Source organism: Ranitomeya variabilis, chromosome 6 (genome assembly GCF_051348905.1).
Source record: "Ranitomeya variabilis isolate aRanVar5 chromosome 6, aRanVar5.hap1, whole genome shotgun sequence".
In the NCBI taxonomy this organism is placed as follows: domain Eukaryota; kingdom Metazoa; phylum Chordata; class Amphibia; order Anura; family Dendrobatidae; genus Ranitomeya; species Ranitomeya variabilis.
The window spans coordinates 199,557,969-199,578,444 of NC_135237.1; the positions used below are offsets into that span (position 1 = coordinate 199,557,969).

Below are 20,476 nucleotides of genomic sequence, written 5' to 3' on the forward strand. Positions count from 1 at the left end.
CTTAGTGACTTAATTCATTTACCTGGTAGGGGTTAAGATAAGAAGGCTCCGTTATCTGAGGTCACCTCCACGTCCCCTCACCCCAATGCGCGTTTTGCTGCCAGCTTCTTCCGGAGGCAACTTGTACGTGTAATGTAAAGGCCCCGTCTCACATAGCGAGATCGCTAGCGAGATCGCTGCTGAGTCACAAGTTTTGTGACGCAACAGCGACCTCAGTAGCGATCTCGCTATGTGTGACACGTACCAGCGATCAGGCCCCTGCTGCGAGATCGCTGGTCGTGTCAGAATGGCCTGGACCTTTTTTTGGTCGTTGAGGTCCCGCTGACATCGCTGAATCGGTGTGTGTGACACCGATCCAGCGATGTCTTCACTGGTAACCAGGGTAAACATCGGGTTACTAAGCGCAGGGCCGCGCTTAGTAACCCGATGTTTACCCTGGTTACCAGCGTAAATGTAAAAAAAAACAAACAGTACATACTCACCATCTGTTGCCCGTCAGGTCCCTTGCCGTCTGCTTCCTGCTCTGACTGCCGCCGCAAAGTGAGAGCACAGCAGTGACGTCACCGCTGCGCTCTGCTCTCACTGTACGGCGGCTCAGTCAGAGCAGGAAGCAGACGCCAAGGGACCTGACGGGCAACAGATGGTGAGTATGTACTGTTTTTTTTTTTTTACATTTACGCTGGTAACCAGGGTAAACATCGGGTTACTAAGCGCGGCCCTGCGCTTAGTAACCCGATGTTTACCCTGGTTACCCGGGTGCTGCAGGGGGACTTCGGCATCGTTGAAGACAGTTTCAACGATGCCGAAGTCGTTCCCCTGATCGTTGGTCGCTGGAGAGAGCTGTCTGTGTGACAGCTCCCCAGCGACCACACAGCGACCACACAGCGACCACACAACGACGCTGCAGCGATCAGCATCGTTGTCTGTATCGCTGCAGCGTCGCTGTGTGAGACGGGGCCTTAAGGCTGAGGACACCAATTCTCCACATCACGCCATTTTGAATGTTTTCGGACAGCAGTGTACTACAATATAAAAACACCTGTAAAGTCGAAGCCAACTTTCTATATCCATAATCTACGATACTTGTCTCACCACCAGACAGAGCAGAACCACAGAATACTCTCTATAAATTAATTTGGGCAGGTTTTTTTAAATTTGTGATTTGCGATGTCTGTATTTAATATGTAGCAAGCAAGCGCCATCTTGACCGGCGCTGTGGCGTTAGTGTAACATGCCGTACAGCTCTTCTGATCGCTCATCGTACACTTGCAGCATCTGTGTGCCTGAGTGTTGGTAGTGTATACATCTGTTTGGTAATCTAGAGGGGGGAGTAGACCTTTTTGTATCCCCTGACAAATCCTGTGACATACAACATGGGTTCAGTCACGCTGAGAGTTGCCCAGTTGCAGTTATGTGTTTCTGTTCAGCCCCACGCCATACGCTGAGCCATCAGCTGTCACTGTGTCGGCAATGTTACAGTTGGCAGTCTGTCACTAAGGAGCAGACAGTAAACTGTTCATTATCTCTGGAAGTATCGGAGAGTCTGCTGCTTTTTGTTACAGTTCAAACAGAATATCTTTTGTTATTTCAACGAACTTTGCGTAAGTCAGTAATACAAGTGAAGATAACAAACTGTTATTTCCTATAACTGAAAATTTCCACTTTCTCAAATCGTCAATCACTGAATGTGCACTTACTCTAACTGATTATCGTAAATGAGAGTTTCTAGGTTGAAAAGAAGTATATTGTCTTGTGAAATGCTTTTTAAGCTTACATAAAAATCATTCTCAGCAGCATATTCTCCTGTGTAAACAGGACATGTGCTGCCGAGGACCATGACAATCTACGTGCACACAACAATCTATTGCTGATGGGAAGTGCTCTCGGCTTGTCCAAGCTGGCTGGTATGACTACCTATCGACAAACACAGCCAATTGGCGGTCAAAGTGTAAACCCACCTTTATTCTCCTCCGCCATTCCCCCCATGCTATGTGCACTAATTATTACTTTCAGTTCACCAATGAACTGTCTTGAGGGAGCAGAAATCAGAGAGGTTCACTGAGGATCAGGTTTGGGCTCGTGTCCATTGAAGAGCTGTTGAACTATGTAGAGGCGAGGGGGAGGAAGCGGCTCCATTTTGTAAGCTTACACTGCCTCCTTATATTGTCTCTGTACACGGCAGGATGTGTGTGTGCTTTATGGTAGCTGCGATGATACTAATATGTCATTATCTGGTGATACATTCCCGTTCAGCATGAATGTGCCATTATACCGCAACATACACCCTTACACTCTTTACATTAATGTTACATTTTTGTTGTTGCAGTATGTCGACCTTTCATAAAAATCTACCAGGCAATGCAACCTGTGTATACATCAGGAATATAGTAAGTAATTTCTGTCTGAAATACTCCAGAATAACAAGGTTAGTGTAGATGGTATTTGAGGTCTGTGGAATTTTTTTTATATTGTTTGTGACTTTTACCATTTGCCATTTAATTTTTTTTAAAAAAAGAGAGAAATCTTCAAATGCCATGTACTGAAGTACTTGCTCATTTAGTTATAATAGACGCTTCTTTGTGTCCAGACTCCCAGCGTGGGTTTGTTTTTCCTCTTAACTCTTAGAATTTTCAGCTCCACATTTTCCAAATTTTAAATATACCGTAGATTGTATAAATGTATAATTTATAGATTTCCCTATGTATTTCTATAGGTAAATGACTATCATTATACATAGTTTGGAGGCAGGGGTGGGAATTACCTTTGCTCTATCAGTCATAATATATTTATATTTTATTATCTGAAAAATGATACAAACATTGTAGGCATTTTAACCATCTTCACAGTTGTGAAATGTTAATAGCGGAAGCGTTACCACCCCAAAGTTGTGATGTCTCATCAGCTAAGGCTTTGCAGTTCTTATAAACCCCAGCTTTGGTCAGTTGGAGAAGCTGCAGCAGACTGTACATTTTCCTTAAGGTTCCGTCACATTAAGCGACGCTGCAGCGATATAGACAACGATGCCGATCGCTGCAGCGTCGCTGTTTCGCCGTTGTGTGGTCGCTGGAGAGCTGTCACACAGACATCTCTCCAGCGACCAACGATGCCTAAGTCCCCGGGTAACCAGGGTAAACATCGGGTTACTAAGCGCAGGGCCGCGCTTAGTAACCCGATGTTTACCCTGGTTACCATTGTAAATGTTAAAAAAAAAAAACACATACTCACATTCCGGTGCCTGTCACGTCCCCCGGCGTCCGCTTCCCTGCACTCCTCCTGCATCCTGTGTAAGCGCCGCCGGAAAGCAGAGCGGTGACGTCACCGCTGTGCTCTGCTTTACGGCCGGCCGGCGCTGACACAGTGCAGGGAAGCGGACGCCGGGGGACGCGACAGACACCGGAATGTAAGTATGTAGTGTTTGGTTTTTTTTACATTTACAATGGTAACCAGGGTAAATATCGGGTTACTAAGCGCGGCCCTGCGCTTAGTAACCCGATGTTTACCCTGGTTACCAGTGAAGACATCGCTGAATCGGCGTCACACACGCCGACTCAGCGATGTCAGCGGGTGATCCAGCGACGAAATAAGGTGCTGGCCTTCTAGCTCCGACGAGCGATGTCACAGCAGGATCCTGATCGCTGCTGCGTGTCAAACACAACGATATCGCTAGCCAGGACGCTGCAACGTCACGGATCGCTATCGTTATCGTTGTTAAGTTGTTCAGTGTGAAGGTACCTTTACAGAGGCCCCTCTGTCACTTACTGGACAACTCTCTTATCAATGTCCCCATGATTCTACATGAATCCCAAAATAAAAAGGTATATTAACCTACGGGAGGGGCAAAGCTTGTGCACCCTCTGTACCCTTCTGATCTCCTGACATAAACAATGTCCTGTTAGCTTTGCAGTCAGGCAGTCAGCAGCATGATCGTAACATTGTTTGTCAGGAGGCCACAGTGTACCCAGGGCTCAGGGCATCCATCTGGAAGGTAACTATGTTTTTTGAAACTATGCAGCATCTTGGGGATTTTAATAAAGGGTTGTCTAGTAGTGGATAACCCTTGTAAGGAGAGGAGCACTATATGATGTACCATAGAAGGACAAAGAAAAAGGGTTGCACCAATTAAGGCTGTATTTTAACATGCAAATTTTAAATAAAGCTAGACGTTGGTCATAACAAAAAGAAATATATTAAAGGGCTAATCCTGTTAACCCCTTCATAACCACTTTTTGTGTTAGCCACAATCTTGGTCATTTAGCGGTCAAAAGCGACAATGGCATGTAGATGGTTGACAGAGGGAGGACGCTCCATCTTTCACCCAATCAGCACCCCTGCTGTATTCTGATTCTGACAAAACCTCCAATGGAGCAATAAACTGTAATGTTAATGGTTCCATTTGAATTCCATGTGGCCTTTTTTGCTGCGGTTTCCCATCTTTTTAGGCATGCACAAAAGTGTGGTTCACCATTGTTTTGTGAATGCCTAAAAAAGATTGGAGATTGCTGGAAGGGAGACTATATGGAATCCAAAGTGACTCACATGCTTCCTACATCTAATAGCCCTCTGTGTCTGCACTGTTACATACTTAGGCTGAAAACTGGTTTATGCAGCTTTATATGAACACCCGATTCTTACACTATGGCTGGTCCGAACAACAAAAGCAATTGTTACCATCCACCTTTCGTGTCTCCCCTTTTCCTCGTAGACTGTAAGCTTGTGAGCAGGGCCCTCATTCTTCTTGGTATCTGTTTGATCTATGTGTTTATTGTTATGCTGTAATGTCTATTGTCTGTACAAGTCCCCTCTAAAATGTAAAGTGCTGCAGAATATGTTGGTGCTATAGAAATAAAATGATTATTATCTGCCCCATTATATGGAATGGTTCCAGTAGGAGTTCTGTCTGAATCGTGTTGTGTTGGGATGATTTATTCAGAAGCCCTATTGTAAATGCTCAGCATAAATAACAGGGTAAATGTGAACCCAACCTTAAAACTGATTTAAAATTTGTTACGCTGCTCAAATTAGCACTATAACTACAAAACAGATGATACTCAGATCTATCTTAGTATAATAGTATAAATGTTATTATTAAAACACAGAAAACAAGGGTAAGGGGGAATAGTCACATAAAATTTGTCACTTAGGTAAAGTGCAAAAACGTGGCCACGCTAGGACCTAAACCAGTGTCTAGGAGGTATCAATATTAATCCAACCGTAAATCACAATAATATGTCATAACAAGTATATTCAATCGTCTATCACCTCCATCATATCCCTCAAGAACACCGGGCCATAATAATTCATTAGTCTAAACCATGTCCAAAAATCAACAGGCAGGCTAAGTGCACACAGTATAATAAATAACAATAGTTACCGGCAGTTCAGGAGATATAGCATGGATCGGTCCCAGCGCGTCCGCCCCGACGAACGTTTCGGACCTTCCTTGCTCAGGGGGCCTGCATCTTACTAATGTGGATCTTATTTATACTCTTACCGCCACTATTGCGGCTTGGATCAGCGTCCCACAAGACCGGACGTGATGTTCCCGTCCTTGGATGATGCGCACATCTCCATACCAACCTCGAAGCCGGGCACAGGTCCTGTAGGACACCACCATCTACGATGAGACGCCGAAAGCCACCCGGGACAACGGGTAAGATGCAGGCCCCCCGAAGAAGGAAGGTCCAAAACGCGTCAATGGGCCACGTCCTTTCATGGACGAGGTACATTGATGACATTTTGCTGATCTGGCAGGAACCTAAGAAACAACTACAAGAATTCATGTCCTCTCTGAATGTGAATGATCGTAACATCTTTGTGACCTATAAGTGTGATGGGGAGATGATAGATTTCTTAGATGTTAGACTTAAGCGGGACAGCCAATATGAGATACAAATAGATATATTCCGTAAGTCTACCTCCACCAACATGCTTCTGCACGCCACTTCCTCCCATCCTGGTCATATGATCCAATCTATCCCCACTGGACAATTTCTGCGTCTTCGCAGACTCTGTTAGATGGATAATGATTTTATGATACAAGCCAAAGATTTGAGACATCGATTGATTGAACGGGGTTATAGCAACCGTAAAATAAAGAAGGCCTTTAATAGGGCAAGACACTTGTCTAGACACGCTCTATTATACGGGGCAAATGATAACAAAGATCAGGATATTGTTCGCTTAGTGACCAGTTTCCACTCTCATTTTCCACACATGAGAAGGGCATTAGAGAGGTCCTGGCATATTCTAAGGGCCAACCCCATAGATAGGTGTGGATGCGTCCCCTGTGGTCGATGTGTGACTTGCCCCAATGTTGATCGCTGCGATATCTTTACAAACTCAAGTGGCTCTCGACAGTTTGAGATTAGGAAGAGAATCTCGTGCGCGGACAAAAATGTGATTTACTATGTGGTATGTCCGTGCAATAAAATATATGTGGGCTTGACCACATGGCAGCTGATGGTGCGTATTACGGAGCATGTTTGTGGTATTGCGGCTGCAGCGACCCAGGTGGACGCATTCACGCTGAAGACCCTTCCACGCCATTTTAAAGAGTATCACAATTGTGACGGGAGTCTCCTTAGGGTTCGTGCGATTGATAAATTGGAGGTTGGTATCTGGGGTGGTGGAACCTCAAAAAGACTGGCACAGATGGAGTCCAAGTGGATTTGGACTCCTCATACAGTCCATCCATCTGGACTCAATGAAAATATGAGCTTTGCCCCATTTCTATGAATTGTGTCCCATCTCTCCGTATACCTGTGACCATGGTTCTTGTTGCACATTGAAATGTCACTTGGTATGTGTATATGTTTTTAATTAATTCTTTTATTATTTTTTTAACAGTTGTAGTTATTACTTTATAAGCGTATTACAGTATGCCACCCTATCTCTATGTGGTTTGATCATCAGTGCCATTTGCCATCCTACTTCATACTCAAGATATGTCCAGCCACTGAAAGTATGATATAATGGAGAATGAATTTAATATACGCTTTAATGGACTACTGGACCCAATGGCTTGAAGAATAGAAACTATGCCTCTACTAAATATCAGATGTTAATGTCACTGGTGTTTTTGTTTATATTGCTATAAGTATTGTGTTATTGTTATTAGGTGATTCGGTTCTAATATGTAGCAGGTGACGTTTGTATGATTCCCAGCACTGAGACATGTTGTTCCTGACCTGTACGCACGCATCTGCCTTCCTCCGCTGCCCTGGGTGGCTTTCGGTATCTCATCGTAGATGGTGGTGTCCTACAGGATCTGCCGTCACGTGACGCCGCGCTGCGTCGCGGTTGGTATGGAGATGTGCGCGTCATCCAAGGACGGGAACGTCCCTTCCGGTCATGAGGGATGCTGATCCAAGCCGCAATAGTTGGCGGTAAGAGTATAAATAAGATCCACATTAGTAAGATGCAGGCCCCCTGAGGAAGGAAGGTCCGAAATGTTCGTCGGGGCGGACGCGCTGGGACCGATCCATGCTATATCTCCTGAACTGCCGGTAACTATTGTTATTTATTATACTGTGTGCACTTAGCCTGCCTGTTGATTTTTGGACATGGTTTAGACTAATGAATTATTATGGCCCGGTGTTCTTGAGGGATATGATGGAGGTGATAGACGATTGAATATACTTGTTATGACATATTATTGTGATTTACGGTTGGATTAACATTGATACCTCCTAGACACTGGTTTAGGTCCTAGCGTGGCCACGTTTTTGCACTTTACCTAAGTGACAAATTTTGTGTGACTATTCCCCCTTACCCTTGTTTTCTATGTTTTAATAATAAAATTTATACTTTTATACTAAGATAGACCTGAGTATCATCTGTTTTGTAGTTATGGATATGTGTTTGTGATGATGGGTCACAATAGTCCGATATATTTATATACATGATTGTGTGGACCTAATTGGGGTTACCTATTGTAACATGTGTTGCTGTTTATATAAGGCTGTATTATAAAATTAGCACTAATAGAAGCTTCAATTTATTCTGCAAAAAAAACAAACATCCATTTTTAATCTGACAAAGGAAAAATAGGGAATATGTATGTTACTAGTAACCCAAAGATACTGGAAAAGCAACAGGGCTAAAAGAAAAGTCCTTCAAGACCATCATTCCCAAATCCATGTAAAAATGAACTCATTGAATAACATTGCACAGGCTCATTGAATATCCGTGGCCAGTACGCTGTCCGAGTCTTAGGCTACTTTCTCACTAGCGTTAACTGCATTCCGTCACAATGCGTCGTTTTGCCGAAAAAACGCATCCTGCAAAAGTGTTTGCAGGATGCGTTTTTTCACCATTGATTAACATTAAGCGACGCATTGTGACGGATTGCCACACGTCGCACCCGTCGTGCGACGGATGCGTCGTGCAGTGGCGGACCGTCGGGAGCAAAAAACGTTGCTTGCAACGTTTTTTTGCTCCGTCGTAAACGTCTTTTCCGACCGCGCATGCGCGGCCGGTACTCCGCCCCCACCTCCCCGCACCTCACAATGGGGCAGCGGATGCGCTGGAAAAATGCATCCGCTGCCCCCGTTGTGCGGCGGAGACAACGCTAGGGTCGGGAACATCGGCCCGACGCACAGCGACGGGCCGAGCCCGACGCTAGTGTGAAAGTAGCCTTACTCAGACAGCACACATCCATACAATACGCTTGTCTGGGCGAGCCTGAAGACACATTACACATGCTTCATTGCTCATTAGGACCAGCGAGAACAGCCCAAAGCAGGAGTCCTTCCTCATGATGTATCTGAATGGTTAATAGAACTTTTGAACCAAAAATCCATGTATGATGCAAATCTTAAAAGTATATGCAATTGGTATTGCCATAGTCATAACTGTTTGATTAACATAATAAAAGTTATGGTTGTTTACCGTTAAACCCACCCCACTCCCTTACAAAAAAGACATCAAAAACAATAAATAAAGATCAATAAAGTTACAATACCAACAAATCCCTCCAAATAGACTTGAACATTTACTTTATAAACACCTATCTATGTAGATTACTTATACATTGTGCCTTGGAGATTTCACTTATAAAACCTCCAATAAAGATTCTAATAGAAGTGTCCATGGTCCTCACATCCACATACATGTAGTAATGTCATTTGTATATTTGCTTTTATACAAAGTTCTGTACCACATGTGTTATAAAGTGATACTCCTCAGTCTTCCACTGTATCTGCTATTTATTCCAGAGAATATTCACAGGCTTCTCCTTTGTTTCGCCATGTCTACAGTGCCGGCTTAGGAAAGCACGTCTCCTTCCAGAAGTGCATACAGTCCATCATGCAAACCCATTACTGTTGCCGCACTCAGTCAGTACTGTGGTTGTGTGAAGTTCTTCGGGAAAGGGAAGCGTTTTCTTCTGAGCTGGCACATGCATCTTGCAGGAAGAGAGCGAGCATGTATGTCTACATGCACACCTTACCAAGGGAGCAGCCTGGGACTATTCTCTGGTGGGAACATCCTGAAAGGGTGATGGCTATCATTTCACCTCTTTGAATTACTTTTTATTGTACCTTACACAAAAACTAGACATTTCTATATTTGTGGATCGCAGATACTTCTATTAAAAAGTGTTAGTTTTAGAAATTATTTGTAGCTCCATGTCATACTATGTAGATAATTTTGTAGATAATTGATGCTTTAGCCAATAATTTGGTTAATCGCTATCTCAGCTGACTCTCCCATACACAGGAGCGCTTGCTCTGCCAACAGTCAGCCTGCGCGTCTATGCACATTAGACAGTTGGCCAAACCTGTCGATAATTGTGAGTTCAGCCAACATTAGTCTGTGTATGGGGGTCTTAAAGAGAATCTGTCACCGCATTTGACCTATCTAAACTATTAATATGGGCACAGATTATAGACTTCTGAGGAGAGTGATGCCTGTGTATCTCATATCAGGTGCCTTGTTGTGGATGAATCATCTTTAATCACTTTATATAAATGACCTCTTCTAGGCTCAGGGGAGGACACTGCCTGGATTATAACTCTGCCCCCAGAGCTTATTTTACATGAAGGAGGAGTTACCAGTGTGATGTGTGATGGCCGCCCTCTCCTCTCCTGATCTCACTGCATAGCTGTGTGTGATTATACCGGACACAACTGCAGGTTCCTCACAGCTTCAGCTTCCAGCTCACAGGCAGATGGGGCTGTAACATTGTTACCATACAGCAGAGCTCAGATAGAAGTGGAAAATGTGTTTGCAAGAAGACAAGGTTAATTTCTCCAGTTCTGTGTTACTTGTCTCACTGATAACTCCCCCTTCATTTATAATCTCTGGAGGAAGAGTTATATTCCAGGCAGCGTCCTCCCCAGTGCCTGGAAGAGGTAATTTATATAAAGAGATTAAAGATGATTTCTCAACAACAAGGCATCAGATATGAGACATACAAGGAGGACTGTTTTCAGCACTATAAAACCTGTATGCCCATATTAATAGTTTAGATAGGTCAAATTTGGTGACATATTTCTTAAAGAACAATTATTGGAAGGTTGAAGCATTTAGGAACTCCAGCAGCCCAGTCGTGAAGTGGAAGTAATATTTTAGCAGGGTTGTTGAGTACTCGGGCACATAGTGCATGAAATTCACCAATGCCTTCCTTGCTTACTCAATGACTGCAGAGCTCCAAAACGCCTCTAACATTAACATCAGCATAAAAACTCTGCCTTGGAACTTCATGGCATTGGTTTCTGTGGCCATGCAGTTTTATGCAAACCTAACATCACCAAGCACAATGTAAAGTTTTGGATGAAGTGTCTTAAAGCATGCCACCCCTGGACTCTTTATCAGAGGAAATGTATTCTTTGGAGTGGTAAATCGCTGTTCTAGCAGTTTGATGAATGTGTCTGGCTTTTGGAAAATGCCAGGAGAATATTACCTTCCTAATTGCATTTTGCTAACTCTTAAAAAGTTTTTGGAGAAGAGATATTTCAGGGCGTGGTGTAGGCCCCTTAATCTCAATGAAGGGTAATCTGCTTAGTTCCATTGAAGAAAAGCTGTTTCCGCATACCACCACATTTTGGACAATTATATGCTTCCACCTTTGTGGGAACAGTTTGGCAAAGGTTTTTTATTTTCTGCAATGATTATGTACTAGTTCAAAAAGTAAGGTCCATAAGGGCATGTTTGTGTGAGTTTAGTGTGTAAAATCTTGACTGATCTGCACAGAGCCATGTGTCAACTCCGGGAAACTCATTATGGGATGGACTAGACTGGAGATTGAGACACAGGCCACCAAAATGCTCTTCTGGATTAATGGGCAAAATTTCACATAGACATTCTCCAAAATCTAGTGGAAAGAATTCCCAGTATGCCGGAGCTGTTTTAGCTGCAAAGATAGGACCAACTCCTTATTAATGCCTATGGATTTAGAATGGCATGTCCTAAAATCTCTTGTAGGTGCCCCAATATTTTTATCATGCTAAAACAAGACCTCTTTTATCTGTTTTGGGTCTATTGAAAAATAAAGTTATGGCTTTCCAAATTTGGTAATGGCTAGAAAACTTGCAGGAGTTAAATGGAATGGTTCACTTATGTTTTTACATAAATTTTTAAATAAAACTAGATATTGGTACTTTTTTCTAGTTTTTGTAATCTGTTCTTATATTCATGACTATTGGTACAGCTATCTTCTCCAATTCACAGCTTAAAGGGCCACTGTCACCCCCTCCAGCCGTTATAAAATAAAAGAGCCACCTTGTGCAGCAGTAATGCTGCATTCTAACAAGGTGGCTCTTTTAGTTTTTGGTGCATGTATTCCCAAAATAAAGCGTTTTATAACTTCTCCAAAATACCTGTCTTTCTCCACGGAGGCAGGTCCTCACCCCCCTGCTTGAAACGCCACAATGCCGTCACTCAAATCTTCAGGGGCTCCGGGCGCCGCCCCCTCAGCGCTGTGTTCGCATGAAATCCGGTGCCTGCGCTGTATAGTACTGTCTGGTGCAGGCGCAGTGAGCTCTGGCCGTCTGACGTCACAGCCAGGCTTGCAGACTGCGCCTGTGTGGCCACCCTGCTTGTGAATCCCAGCCCCGCACTCTGCATAATGCATAACACACTGCGGGGCTGGGATTCACAAGGTGGGTGGCCGCACAGCCTCCTTCTGCAAGCCTGGCTGTGACGTCAGACGGCCAGAGCTCACTGCGCCTGCACCAGACAGTACTACACAGCGCAGGCGCCGGATTTCATGCGAACACAGCGTGGAGGGAGCGGCGCCCCTGAAGATTTGAGTGACGGCAGTGTGGTGTTTCAAGCAGGGGGGTGAGGACCTGCCTCCCTGGCGAAAGACAGGTATTTTGGAGAAGTTATAAAACGCTTTATTTTGGGAATACATGCACCAAAAACTGAAAGAGCCACCTTGTTAGAATGCAGCATTACTGCTGCACAAGGTGGCTCTTTTAGTTTATAACGGCTGGACGGGGTGACAGTGGCCCTTTAAAACAACCCAGGCAGAAAACAACCCATTGATATTTGCGTTGCTCTTTTAATCATTGATTACTGCTTTTTACAATTCGTTGGGAGAATTTGAGTGGAAATGAGAAATATCTCTGAAATGATTTTTTTTTCTTACCATTTCTTTCAGTAATGTGGGACCGGAAAATCAAAACCGATTAAGTATTGCTGTTGAGCCTGCTCAAATCATCAAGGGGGACATTATGGTGAGTGTATGTAAATGTCAATTTTCTGTGAAGATTTCAATTTAAGGCTTAAAGGGAATTGTCCAAAGACACGAACACACTGCCGAGTCATCAATATAAAATTGTGACATGTAAGTCACTTTAGTCATTGTTTGACTCTGAAGCCAAAAAAGATCTTGAGATAGCATATGATGAAAGATTGGAATTGAGTTTGGCCGTAGTTATATTTGTGTCGGAAGAATAGTTGCTAATTCCTTCACATATCAAAATAAGGCCAAATTCAAATGGCCGTATGAAAAATCGGGCAAACCACAGACCTGAAAGGCTCAAAGTGCTTGTCCACATCACTGAGGAGTGCATGAACTGCCATCTATTGCATGCACTATATTTGTCCAAAATGGTGCATGCTGTGATTTTTGAAGCTCTGCATGAAAAAATATTCACGTCATGCACAAGGACAAAAAGAAACAATAGTCTGGATGAGCCCTAAGAGAGAAATGGAGGCACAAAGAGACAGGGTAGGGGAAATGCTGCTGTCTAATAAGTATAAATCTGACTTCAATGCTGAAGTCACATCTGCACTGCCCAGTACTACCATATCATGTCCTCCATATTGCAGCTTCTTCTAAGGATGTGTTGCAGAGAGTTGGAATGTTTCATGTCTTTGTGTACTGTTTGTGGGTACATCACAGCAGCTAACCTTCACCTACTAGCTCAGAGACAACTGAAAAGTGTTGATTGAACCTGTTGAGAGGAAAGCTGGTAGAAATTGCAGCAAACGTGTCATGTATGTGTGTAATTACAAGTATTACCAGAAACCGTGCTTTCCCTCCATAAAAACACAAGACAATTATTCTGAGATGTCATAGAAGCTTTTAGGAGAGATACCAGCGTAGGGTGGATTTTGATCTGTGCTGCCGATTTACAATGCAATCCAACAGTTAGGATCTCAGGATAAAGTCGTCTATTATCAACAACAATAAATCACTTCATCCTCAGATCCTAATTGTTGGATTGCATTGTAAATCGGCAGCGCAGGTCAAAATCCACCCTACCCTGATAAATCTCCAAAAAACACTTGTGAATACTGCAGCAGCTGACATCTTCGCTTCATTAGTGGTTGGGTCATACACAACCCCATCAGGTGAGCAAAAGTCTGTTACACCCGCACTATTTTACTTGGGTAAGACCCTATTGTGCTTTGCATTATTTTTTTTATCATGAAGGCTTTTAGAGCTTTTCCATCTTATGGTAAGTTTTTTTTTCACCAGTTTGTATTGTGTTTTATATAAGCTTACTTAAATATCATCGTTCTCCGCAGCACATCGTCTTGTGTAAACAGAACATGTGCTGCTGAGAACAAAAATATTTTATGTGCACAGACTAATCTATCATTCTGTGTGCATTGTATGTCTGGTTGGCCTGTCTAATTAGGCTATTAAATGACTGCCGATCGGTTGTTAAAAGCCGCAAATGGAAATGGGTTATACAGGTTATGATGGCAAAATATGTGAGGCTTGTCCAAAATACTTCATAAAGGACAAGGCAAGTTGTGAAACATCAAATACATTCCATCAAACATAGAATTCTGTTATCAGGAGAAGGAAGAGGACAAATATCTTAAAAGCTTTATCACAGCACACATTCAGGTTTTATCTAAATAATTTCAAAGCTGTCCTCTGAAAGTATGGTAAATGTGATAAAGAGCGTCACTACAATCAAGAGCCCTAAAGCCGAATACATAGGAAACTGCTCATCATACCCAATACAGCAATAAATGATATCTCTCCATAGAGGTTTCCAAGTGGAGTTGTTTATTGCCAAAAAATGGTCTTTTCAGTTTGGAAAAAGTAATTGTATTTTCTTTTCTTATGACTCATACTGTTGAATACTTTAATTGAAATTGTCTTGCAGACACTCCTAAAATCCAGAGAAAACTAGTAGGTTCTCATTAATCATAAATCTGTTTTAATATATGCAATATATAAGAAAGAGGAATCATGGAATAAATTAAATTTTGCAGTTTGTTCCTTTTACTTTTTCTATGACAGGTCAAATGTTACCACAAGAAATATCGTTCTGTAACCCGCGATGTCATTTTCAGGCTGCAGTTCCATTCAGGGGCTGTTCATAGTCAACGACTAATTTTTGGAAAAGAAGAGTTAGATCACGCAAATAAAGGTGAGGTAATTTCCTTGATTTAATATTAGATTTTTTCAAATATCCATTCAAGCCTGTTACAGCTTTAGTTTTTGTCAGGAAGAGTAATTGTGACTGAATGGTCATCTGACAGCTATTACAGGGGTATTCTACTACTCTGATAATGATGACCAATCCGCTTGGTGAGAATCATACATATGGTACCCCTACCGATCATCTGTTACCAGCTCCAACAGTAAGCATCACCACTCCATCACAATAATTAGTGGACACTGCTGAGTTCGGTAGATTAGCTCCTATGTAATAGACTAGCTGTTTCCTGCCAGCTAACGCTCGGCACGCTCATTGCTATCTAATTAACGCTGCTGGGTAATGTGTGGGGACGGAGCCTCGTGTGGTAATGTGGGGGGCGGGATTATGTGTGGTGATGTGGGGGGGCGGGATTATGTGGTGATGTGGGGGGGGTGGGATTATGTGTGGTGATGTGCTGGGGGGCGGGATTATGTGTGGTGGGGAGCGGGATTATGTGTGGTGATGTGGTGGGGGCGGGATTATGTGTGGTGATGTGGGGGGCGGGATTATGTGTGGTGATGTGTTGGGGGGTGGGATTGTGTGTGGTGATGTGGGGGGGCGGGATTATGTGTGGTGATGTGTTGGGGGCAGGATTTTGTGTGGTAATGGGGTGGGGGGTGGTATTATGTGTGGTAATGGGGTGGGGGGGCGATATTATGTGTGGTAATGGGGTGGGGGGGTGGTATTATATGTGGTGATGTGTTGGGGGGCGGGATTATGTGTGGCAATGTGGGGGGCGGGATTATGTGTGGCGATGTGGAGGTGCGGGATTATGTGTGGCGATGTGTTTGGGGGCGGGATTATGTGTGGTCATGTGGGGGGCGGGATTATGTGTGGTAATGGGGGGGGTAGGATTATGTGTGGTGATGTGCTGGGGGGCGGGATAATGTGGTGATGTGGGGGGCGGGATTATGTGTGGTGATGTGTTGGGGGCACGGGATTATGTGTGGTGATGTGGGGGGCGGGATTATGTGTGGTAATGTGGTGGGGGGCGGGATAATGTGGTGATGTGGTGGGGGGCGGGATTGTGTGGTGATGTGGTGGGGGGCAGGATTATGTGTGGTGATGTGGTGGGGGGGCGGGATTATGTGTGGTGATGTGCTGGGGGGCGGGATTGTGTGGTGATGTGGTGGGGGGGCGGGATTATGTGTGGTGATGTGTTGGGGGCTCGGGATTATGTGTGGTGATGTGGGGGGGCAGGATTATGTGTGGTAATGTGGTGGGGGGGCGGGATAATGTGGTGATGTGGTGGGGGGTGGGATTATGTGTGGTGATGTGGGGGGCGGGATTATGTGTGGTGATGTGGTTAGGGGGCGGGATTGTGTGTGGTAATGGGGGGGGGATTGTGTGTGGTAATGGGGTGGGGGCGGGATTATGTGGTGGTGGGCGGAGCTACTGTGCAGGGGGCGGGATTAGCGAGTAATCACGATACCTCTTATATATATATATAGATGTTCTGGTCAGTACACCGTTCACATCTGGCAGCTAGCCATGGCTCATACCAGCTGCGTGATTTGGGTATGGGTTGTCGGACCCCTACCAAAGTAGAAAACCCCTTTAGGAGTGTATGGCCTTTGAGGGTGTGTTTTCATTTTGTACTCTGCTAATTCTTGGTCTATCTAATCAAATTGTTGGGGCTAGGCATTTAGACCTGCTACCTTGTATTCCAGACAACGCACTTTCCTATTGACCTCTGAACTGAGCATGTATGCAAGTGATGGTTTTTATTGGGAGACAGAGGGCTGAGGCATTAATGATGAAATTCAAAAGGGTGCGCCATACTTCTATGTGAAGACCCATGTATTGTTGAGAAGTTCATAATGCGTTAAAATCTAAATCGGAGTGCAAAAAAAATAAGGAAAAAAGGCATTTTCTTTTTAATAATGTTCTTTAATTTGATAGTGCAAACATGATTCATCCATCTCCTAATAAAACCACTTTAAGGACTTATGTTTTATGTTTGATAATGTGAATGACATTTTCAGGATGCATTTATTTGGATGCGTTATTTTATAAAATGTATTTCTTTTTATCTCTCATATATAATAGATGACCGATTTCCCGAATTTGGAAAAATTGAACTAGTGTTTTCAGGATCTCCAGAAAAAATTGTTGGTAGGTATTGTTCATCCCACTTATATCGGAATTTATTCTGCTTTTTTTCTGCAATCTTTTTGGCCTTCGGCCAGATACTCTGAAGGTCTTGAAGCATTTACATGATTTGTTGCAGTTTCCATCGCAAGCGAGACAAAAATAGCCAGGGTAACAAAATGAAAAATCTTGTATTCATTATACTTATTGCATCACTTGAAATTGAGGAACACCGTACATTGTATGTACTGATACACTTTATAATAAACAAATCCAACAATAACCTGAATGTGCCAAGAAAGATGTCAGGAGTCTATAATTGTTACATATTATTTCCTGTCCTATTGTGTTGGTGGTGGTGTTTGGTAAGTGTACAGTTTGTTTTTGTTTCTGGCACTGATCTCCTTTTCACTAAAAAAGTAAGATGTTTCCAGGTCCATAAGAGGTGCTACAGAGCTCAGCATAAATGAGTACACCCAATTTGAAAAGTAAAATTTTAATTAATATCTTGCTGAACACAAGAACAGTTTCCAAAATTTTGACAAGACTGCGTTTCATAGAACATTTCTGGTAATGTATAACTTGAAAGTAAGGTTTATAATATGACTTGAATTTCAAAATATTACGTTTTACTACAATTAGTTAATGCAAAACTGTATACACCCCACATCAAAAACTACTGCAGCTAGTATTTTGTATGACCTCTGTGATTGTTAAGGACAGCACCAAGTTTTCTATACATGGAATAAGCCTGTTGGCAGCATATTACACAATCTGTCTGTTTCCATTCTTCAAGAATTAACTCTTTTAGAACTTGGATGCTGGATTGAGAGTGATGTTCAACTTGTGTCCTCAGAATTTCCCATAGGTGTTCGCTTGGGTTCAGACAGGAGACAAACTTGGTCACTGAATCACTTTCACCTTGTTCTTCAGAAATAGAACAAGTGTGTTTTGAATCATTTTCTTGTTGGAAAAGTTCTTGTCTACCATGGGTACTGAGTTGTGGTGGCATCTGTCAGTGTATTAAGGTGGGCAACCATTCATCTGAATGGCCACCATGCAGTTCTGAATTTCCTTTGCATTGTACTTTACTTCTCACACATAACGTAAAGACATATTGACCGACACATGAAAACCTTTTCTCCAGGCTCTGACAACTTTCAGAACAATCAAGGAATAACCATTGACTACAATACTTGCGATCCTTTGATACGCTGGGATTCCTATGAAAATACAAGTCTGAATGGAGAAGGTTAGTAAGAAAACCTGGATTTCTGAATAATACAGAAACCTGAAATTGTTCTTTAACTTTGCTAATCATGACATTCATTACTGTTATATACAGACTTGTAAAGATGTGTTTTGTTGGTCATCTTATTAGTTGTCTACTCTTTCTTTAATGAAGTGAGCAGCATGAATGTAGGTGAAAACATGGACATTCCTTGCCCCTATGGTTTAATGTGTTGCGATACCAATGGGAGATATGGGTTTCATAATTTGTTTTTCTTGTGCATAGTAGTGGTACCATATCTGAAGTCTTAACCACTTAACGACCGCCGATACGCCTTTTAACGGCGGCCGCTAAGGGTACTTAAACCACAGCACCGTTAATTAATGGCGCTGTGGAAAAAGTGAATAGCGCCCCCCAGAGTCGGATTTTCTCTGGGGTCTCAGTTGCCGGGGGTAGCCGAGACCCCAGAGAACATGATTCGGGGGTTTTTTACCGACCCCCGAGTTGCGATCGCCGGTAATTAACCGTTTACCGGCGGTCGCAAAAAAACAAAACGCGATTTGCCATTTAATTTCTCTGTCCTCCGATGTGATCACACATCGGAGGACAGAGAAATGTGGTCCCCGATAGCCCCAATATACTCACCTACCTCCCCCGGTGCTCCTCGTGGCTCCCGATGGGCGCCGCCATCTTTTTCCGGGGAAATAATGGCGGGCGCATGCGCAGTGACCCCAAAGAACATGATCGGGGTCGGTTTTTACCGACCCCTGTTTTGCGATCGCCGGTAATTAACTGTTTACCGGCGACCGCAAAAAAAAAAAAAAAAAGCGATGTCATTCTCTGTCCTCTGATGTGATCGCACATCAGAGGACCGAGAAATAGGGGGATTCGGGGACCCTGTTATACTTACCGGTGTCCCTGGGTCCTCCTGCTTCTTCTGCTGGCCGCCGGCTTCTTGCTCCGCAAGTGCGCCCGCCATGCACAATAAATTTTGGGGTCCAATTTCTCCTGTTACCCTTGTGAAAGTAAAAATTTGGGTGTGAAAAGATCATTTTTGTGGAAAAAATATGATTTTTTTTATTTTCATGGCTCTACATTATAAACTTCTGTGAAGCAGTTGGGGGTTCCTAGTGCTCACCACACATCTAGATAAGCTCTTTGGGGGGGTCTAGTTTCCAAAATGGAGTCACTTGTGGGGGGTTTCTACTGTTTAGGTACATCAGGATCTCTGCAAATGCAACATGACACCTGCAGACCATCCCATCAAAGTCTGCATTCCAAGCGGCGCTCCTTCCCTTCCGAGCCCTGATGGGTGCCCAAACAGTGTCCTCCCCCCACATATGGGGTATCAGCGTATTCAGGACAAACTGGTCAACAGATTTTGTGGTCCAATGTCTCCTGTTACCCTTGATAAAATAAAAAATTGCAGGCTAAAAAATCATTTTTGAGTGAAAAAAAAGGATTTTTTATTTTCACGGCTCTACGTTATAAACTTCCGTGAAGCACCTGGGGGTTTAAAGTGCTCACCACACATCTAGATAAGTTCCTTAAGGGGTCTAGTTTCCAAAATGGTGTCATTTGTGGGGGGTTTCCACTGTTTAGGCACATCAGGGGCTCTCCAAACGCGACATGGCATCCGATCTCAATTCCAGCCAATTCTACATTGAAAAAGTAAAACGGCACTCCTTCTCTTCCAAGCTCTGCAGTGCGCCCAAACAGTGGTTTACCCCCACATATGGGGTATCAACGTACTCAGGAGAAATTGCACAACAACTTTTGTGGTCTAATTTCTCCTGTTAACCTTGGGAAAATAAAAATTTTGGGGCAAAAAGATCATTTTTGTAGAAAAAATGTGATTTTTTATTTTCACGGCTCTACGTTATAAACTTCTGTGAAGCACTTGGGGGCTCAAAGTGCTCACCACACATCTAGTTAAGTTCCTTAAGGGGTCTAGTTTCCAAAATGGTGTCACTTGTGGAGCGTTTCCACTGTTTAGGCACATCAGGGGCTCTCCAAAAGCGACATGGCGTCCGATCTCAATTCCAGCCAATTCTGCATTGAAAAAGTCAAACGGCGCTCCTTCTCTTCCAAGCTCTGCGGTGCGCCCAAACAGTGGTTTACCCCCACATATGGGGTATCAGCGTATTCAGGAGAAATTGCACAACAAAATGTATGGTTAAATTTCTGTTTTTACACTTGTGAAAATAAAAAAATATGGTTCTGAATTAAAGTGTTTGCAAGAAAAGTTAAATGTTCATTTTTT

General features: G+C 43.3%; 1 protein-coding gene across 4 annotated transcripts in view; it reads left to right on the forward strand.

Moving 5' to 3' along the window:
• Positions 1–20,476, forward strand: part of TNS3 (tensin 3) — a 586,621-nt gene that overhangs the window by 329,893 nt on the left and 236,252 nt on the right. For all 4 annotated transcript variants that reach the window (XM_077269387.1, XM_077269390.1, XM_077269388.1 and 1 more), the window contains exons 13-17: positions 2,327–2,387; positions 12,605–12,680; positions 14,711–14,840; positions 16,941–17,006; positions 18,130–18,234. In XM_077269387.1, coding sequence (XP_077125502.1) covers positions 2,327–2,387; positions 12,605–12,680; positions 14,711–14,840; positions 16,941–17,006; positions 18,130–18,234 — 438 coding nt within the window. The remainder of the gene's footprint in view (positions 1–2,326; positions 2,388–12,604; positions 12,681–14,710; positions 14,841–16,940; positions 17,007–18,129; positions 18,235–20,476) is intronic.